This window comes from Plectropomus leopardus, chromosome 1 (genome assembly GCF_008729295.1).
Source record: "Plectropomus leopardus isolate mb chromosome 1, YSFRI_Pleo_2.0, whole genome shotgun sequence".
NCBI classification, from domain to species: domain Eukaryota; kingdom Metazoa; phylum Chordata; class Actinopteri; order Perciformes; family Serranidae; genus Plectropomus; species Plectropomus leopardus.
Genome location: NC_056463.1, coordinates 32,050,005 through 32,056,580, shown reverse-complemented (window position 1 = coordinate 32,056,580; position 6,576 = coordinate 32,050,005). Strand labels below are relative to the sequence as shown.

The window sequence follows — 6,576 nt, the reverse complement described above, 5'->3', positions numbered from 1 at the left end:
AGACACTGAGACACTCTCTGTCTCCCCTGATCCACGGGGACTGGGAAAAGTAGGCCAGACTCTGTGTCAGACTGCTGCGAGGATCAAGTTGTTGACTTGTAATCAAAGTTCCTTTTCACACTTTGAATGTCAAGAATCTCACAGAGAGAGAGATAGATTTAAAATATTCCCTGCTCTCTCTCTCTCTCTCTGTCTCTCTCTCTCTCTCACACACACACACACACACACACACACACACACACACACGTAGGTCATATTTTTAGAAAGTGATGCTTTCCAGCTGAACACTGCGTCACACGGTGTCATCCAGAACCGCCCAGACTTTTAATAAATCATCTTTTCTGGTGATGGAAGTTGAACTGTTCACCCGCCTACCCCATCAAACACACACAAACACAGAAACATGAGAGGAAGTAGCACATGAATCTTATAGGAGGCCTAATAAGCACGAGACACTAATATTATAAATGCACTTGAGGTACTACAGATACATGAGTCACTACAGGAGTATTATGGTGATGCAACTGGAGACAAAAGTTCTAATTTTACGATGTCAGCTCCAGTTCCTTAATGTTAGTGGCAAGGAATAATTACAAGAGCATTAAGTGCACATGGATGGAGAGTGTGCTCAGGTTAACCCTTTTAAATCTGAGCAAATTGGCTTGATGTCTTTCAAAACCCCCAGAAGAAGTTTCAAGTTATAAGTTACAAAAAAAATACTTGACTTTTTTTTTAATGGCAAAGAAAAAGGGATTTAAAAAAAACAAAAACGACTTTTTAATACAATTTTTTTTTTTAAAAGTTCTTTTTTTTTTTACAATATTACTGTTATAAAATAAATATAAAATAAAAATTACATTAATATTAAGTTCTAATACTATCTCGGAATTTGTAGGTCTTGCCAAGTAGCTGACTGCCCTTTTAGCCATGTTTTCAAAAGAAATCAAACCAATCTACATATATTTCCAAGGTTTAAATGTATGTGAAAGGTATCTGAAAGGTCTCTGAGCACAGCACTGATGTCAATCTGATGTCAAAGGGTTAAAGGATGCATTTACTTGCTGTGCGCACAGCTCCATAATTCCATAAGAAATTAGCTTGTTCGTGCAACCAAACAAACCCTGCTCGGAGAGACATCATTTCTAAGTGATTAGGCCAATAAACCGAACTCACGCCGTGGGTTAACAAACAGTCACTTGACTAATTTGCAATTAGGACGCTCTTTGTGTGTTGACAAACTGTCAGGCTCCAGCGCGCAGATGACCCTGAGAGAGACAAGAGGCAGCAAAACAGCCAGGAGAAACTGAGGCTCGTCACGTGTTGTTTGTCTCACGGGAGCAGCCCACGATGCCGGCGCGCGCCATGCAAGCGCACACCCAGTCCGGCGGTGCCTGGGATTGGGTGGAGGGAGTGGTGGCTGCGGACGGAGTCACAGGATTGGTAGAGTTCAGCGCCAAACTTGTTGACTCACAGCTGAGCAGCTCCTTTCCATCCTTCACGGCGCGGAGCTGTCCAGGATCAGTGGTGCTGAAATTGCCAGCTGCCGACGTTGGAGTCATTTATCCCGGTTTGATCGCTCCTACCGAGCCTTTCGAAAGTTACATGCGCTTTGGTTTCACTTGACGGATATTTATCCACCGCTCTATCTAAGAGCGCATCTAAGCCTTCAACTTTTCATCCGATCAAATAGAGAACTCTCGGACGCGCAGCCATGGCTTTCATGGTAAAACACATGGTTGGAGGACAGCTGAAGAACCTGACAGGCGGACTGACGGAGGAGAAAGATGAAGGGGAGAAATCAGAAGCCGCCGCGCAGGGGATGACACAAGAAGAATTTGAACAGTATCAGCAACAGTTAGAGGAGGAAAAGTAAGGCACTGATTTGAAGCTTGTGATTGTGAAGTTGTAAAGAAAAAGCCTACAGTGTGTGCCGTGGCATATTTAAACAGCGTCTATTTGTGTGTGTAAATAGCAGAGCGCTCCCAGTGCGCCGCGCGCTTTTTTACGCATCAATGCAATAACACGAGCGCTCCACACACAGCTGCTCCTCTCGCCCAGGGAGCTCTCTGTCTCTTCGGAAAATTGTGTAGCGCCGTTTTTTAATTTGGGATTCCTGGAATTGTTCTGCCACTGAAATGTCTACAGGGATTCGTGCCTCGGGCGAAACATGTTCCTATTTCTGTGCGCGTGCGGCTGAATAATGAATCATTGTGGTAAATAAAGTGGGTAAAGTAAAGCCTCTGTTTGGATATGATCAGAGGGAAAACAAATATAATATTAATTAATTTGGACTTTAATCACTTATTTATAAGTTATCAATGAAGATGGCTACTATTTCTGTACATTATGCAAATATATTGCAGCCTAAAAAAAGTGGATAGAATACATTTGGAATGGCATGCCCTCTATTTTATCTCCAATTTTGCTTTATTTGTATTTTCATATGTATTTGCATTTGTGATTTCAGCTGTGGACCTTTTAATTTTACTGCTATGTTTGCTTTTTGTGTTTCACCTTCAAAAGTGAATTCTTTACATGTTAATGTTTCCTAATTTCCATATATGTTAAGGTGTTTGTCTCCTGAGAGCACTGGGGGACAACAGAAGGTAACAACAAGGTTGTTTGCCAAACAGAGTTCATCCAGTGCACAGCAACTCACTATTGATTAGTGTGACGCTTCCTATAGAGCAGGACTCCACATCACATATCAGATGTTCACCGCACTGGTCATAGAATAAGTTACCATAAATAAATAATGTGGGATAAAGAATTAATAGAGCAGTTTTACAGAAAACAATGGTAGATTGTGATTATGTATGCTCTTTCAGCTGGTAGTGATTGCAGGCATTGTAATGATATTTAATAACACATTTGATGAACACTTAATGCAAAGTGCCTCATGCCTACCATGTGCAAGCATTTTAAGCATGAGTGGGAAGCGAATTCCTATAAGTGTGGCAGTATTAACACTCTGCTTGGCCCAATGAGACTTACAGGAGGCAGGGTGAGATGCTTAACGCTCTGCCGTCATAATGTGACCTTCAGTGGAAGTGAGTTATTAGTCAGAGGTGCTAAACATGAGCATAGATCACCGAGAGGCCCATACCGCTCAGATTGAAGCAGAATAAGGTTGGGGGGGTTGCTCACACTGGCATGTCACATGTAGACATTTTATCACCCTCAGCACCCCGGCCACAGTGACAACCCTGGTCATCCGATGCCCTTGAGAAGGGACAACACAAAGCTCTGCTCATTGGCTGTAAGTGAACGCCGTATGGGCCCATGTGCCATTCTGCGTTTGGCCCACTCATGTTTATCCAAAGTGAACCCAGGCTCACATGGATGGCACCATGAATGCCGCGTCTCCAGATAAAATGTCCTTCCCCTGACACATTGGGTACAAACACTTTGTAAACCATGCCTGTGGTCCTCCAGTGTCCCCTCGCCTTTAGATGATGCTACTGATTTGATCCTTCTGGGCATGCAGTGCAGCCTCTACCACTTCAGCTCTGAAGAATCCCATTTATAGTGTTTATCTTATTGTAAGCATCTACTGTATTTTACTGACGAATAAATTTTGGTCTTCTGTCACTGTATTCATGCCATATTTGGCTTCAGGCCATACAAGCAAGTTTGTTAAGCATAATGCCATGATTCACTCATGATCTTTCAGCAAATTTAGCAGTTTATGAGGGGCAATTATGAACTACAGTGAAGCCCTAAATATGCCAGCGATGTTGAGTGGAGAAAGCATTGCCAGCAGCCTGTTGTCTGCCCTCTGCTGGAGGCATCACACATTGTAGCCTGGGTTGTTTACGAGAGTGAGTTTTTAAAAGGCACATGACAACAAGTGAACAGATAAATATGGGCCTCCCAACATTTTGTTTCTCCAAGACAGATGTGTTGAAATTAGGAAACACCTCAATACATCCCATGGCAATTATAAAGATGGTTGGAGAGTCATCTTTCATTTCTTAGATGGTTTGTCTTAAACCTAAATTTTTCTTGAACGCTTCATAGCTAAAGCAAGGCAATAAGGAGGCATGGAAACAGTGCCGGACTTAGCACATTTGCCATCCTGGACAAGAGTGCCCCCAGAAAAGGGGGGAAAAGGATTATCTATATGTATGTATTGTGTTCACAACAAGAAAAAACGAGATCGAATGAGAACTGAACATAAATAAACAAGTAAAGCCTAATTTCCACTGCTAAAAAATTGCTAACAAATCTGGCTTTTTAATGCAACATGAAAGTGTGAAAGTGTAACATCACACACGGGTGAAATGACTTAGACTTTATATGGAGAGCAGCCCCGGTTGATCAAGAAAGTAGCATCCAGGAGAATGAGACTGGCCGGTCATTGCCTGAGACATCTCTTCCAGTCAGCAAAAGGGCTAATTTGAGGATAAAAGAATGATGATAAAATGACTGCAGAAGTCACGGGTATTTATCGCCTCCGGCTCAGATTGGCATTGACTGAAACACAACAACAGCTTGAACACACTAATTTCACCTCCTTAACCATCAAGATGCAATGACACAGCATCTCTAATTACTGTCTGTCTCCTCCTAAGAAACGCTCAAACATCGATCCAAATTAGTATTCACCGAGTTTGAAAGAGAGACTGAATAAGTAACAGATACAGTATATGTAAAGAGAAGTAACCACCATAAAGGTTTCACAGACCTCTGTCAATGCTGCTCTCTGTTGTTTACCTGTTCTCCAGCCAGTCCGTAACGTTGGACAGACACAAAAACAACCCCCACACACACATGTTCGTCTGCTGCAGAGCAGCGTACACACCTCTGCTCCTGGCACACGGAAAGCAGTCTATAGCCTATTTTTAGCAGGTTTGAAAAAACCCGTGTGCACACACTAATTTTGGTGGGAAAGGGATATGAGCTAACAAATAGTAAATAAAAGTGGCAAATTTTATCTTCTTATTTTTTCCTTCTTGTCACACTGTGGTGCATTACATAATTTTCTCTTTTTTTGTCAAATATAAAGAAGCTATGTGGATCTAAAATTGTATCTGCCATTAAGCATTTTTTTTCTCCTTTCTTACAGACAAGAACGAGAAGCCAGTTTTGCCCAGAAGAAAGCTGAAAGAGCCACGGTCAGAAGTCACTTCCGTGACAAGTACAGACTACCAAAGGTAAACTCATGAAGCCATGCTTGTGAAAAATGAAGTTAAGACAATGCATTTTTGGATTGAAGGGCTGACCATGCCATGACAAACATAAAATGTCCCCGACACAATCACTGCCTCTAAATTCCACACATTTTTGCAGCCAGGCACTATGTGGAGTATAAAACCTTTTGTTCTATACATGCTGTCCCTCTGTCTCCTGACCTGTTGGGTATCCACCTCAGAACGAGATAGATGAGACCCAGATCCAGCAGGCGGGGGAGGATGTGGTGTTGCCCACAGAGCTGGCCAAGATGATCGCTGAGGACAACCAGGAGGAAACACACAAGCAGTCGGTTCTTGGCCAGCTGTCCAATATCCAGAATGTGGACATCGACCAGCTGAAAGACAAAGCCCAGGCCACGCTGGAAGACCTCAAAAAGCAGACGGAGAATTGCAGTCTCATGTGATCTGGCCAGGTTCCGGAAGATTAGAGTTTTACTTGTGCAAATATTTTTCAAAGGCAGAGCTGCTCTGGAGGTAGACATATTGCTTTAGTGGAATGTCAGTTGACAGAGCCACATAATAAAAGTTTTTCTAGCTGTGCAAAGTTAGGCAGAGGCCCTTCAGAAAAGAAAGTAGCTGATGTTATGAAATCTGTGGCTCCTCTTACTAACTGGAATAAAAGAATTCGAGTCATAGCGTCATCAACATGAGTTCGTTTTGGTAGCTCTTCAGATATCCTAAAAGTCATGAATGTCATCTAGATTTTTTATTAAAATTAGCTCATTTACACTCTGAAAAACTTATTTGGCTCCTCCCAAAGATTTAACCGGTAAGATCATTTCTGCCTTTAGAGCAACTTCTCCTCTGAGAAATATTCATCTATTATATCCTTTATTTCCCTCATTTCCTGTAACCTCCCTCTCTCTCTTTGTACCTCACATGACCAGTGGTAACACAATAAGATTAAGCAGCAGATGTTTCAGCTGTGTGTGCAAGTTTTCATTGCTTCCAAACGCACAGTGGATGACTTCACTGATGAACATGTGCACCTTCAACAAGTGAGTATCACTGAGCAGGGGCGTAGTCGAAGGGGAAAAGTGGGACTATAAACCCAGGGCTCCAATAGGAGTGGGACCCCAAGAGGCTTGATTTGTTTGCATTTTTTTTTTTTTTAAGTAATTAGTGCCAAAACTAAATTAAAATTGACTGACTGAACTTCGTATAAAAAATAGTGGAAGCTCACTGAGGCCCACCTCACCCCTTGAAAGCACAAAATGATTTAGTCCACCCCTAAACTGGGATTCGTCTCTAAATGCACTAAAAGCATCCACTGTCATGTCTTTTGCCACAATAGGAAAATCGCAGTTACAAAAAAAGGAAAGGAAAGGGAAAGAAATCAAAATGACAAAGTGTGTGAGCGAGACATGAGCCCTTTTTACAC

The 6,576-nt window shown here is 42.2% G+C and overlaps 1 protein-coding gene across 1 annotated transcript; it reads left to right on the top strand.

The window, feature by feature from the left end:
- Positions 1 to 1,471: 1,471 nt before the first annotated feature.
- cplx3b (complexin 3b) lies at positions 1,472 to 5,630 on the top strand. The gene is made up of 3 exons (XM_042483743.1): positions 1,472 to 1,869; positions 5,069 to 5,156; positions 5,375 to 5,630. Exons 1-3 carry the CDS (start codon positions 1,712 to 1,714, stop codon positions 5,597 to 5,599), a joined length of 471 nt encoding a protein of 156 aa, XP_042339677.1. The 5' UTR covers positions 1,472 to 1,711; the 3' UTR covers positions 5,600 to 5,630.
- The last annotated feature ends 946 nt before the right edge of the window (positions 5,631 to 6,576 follow it).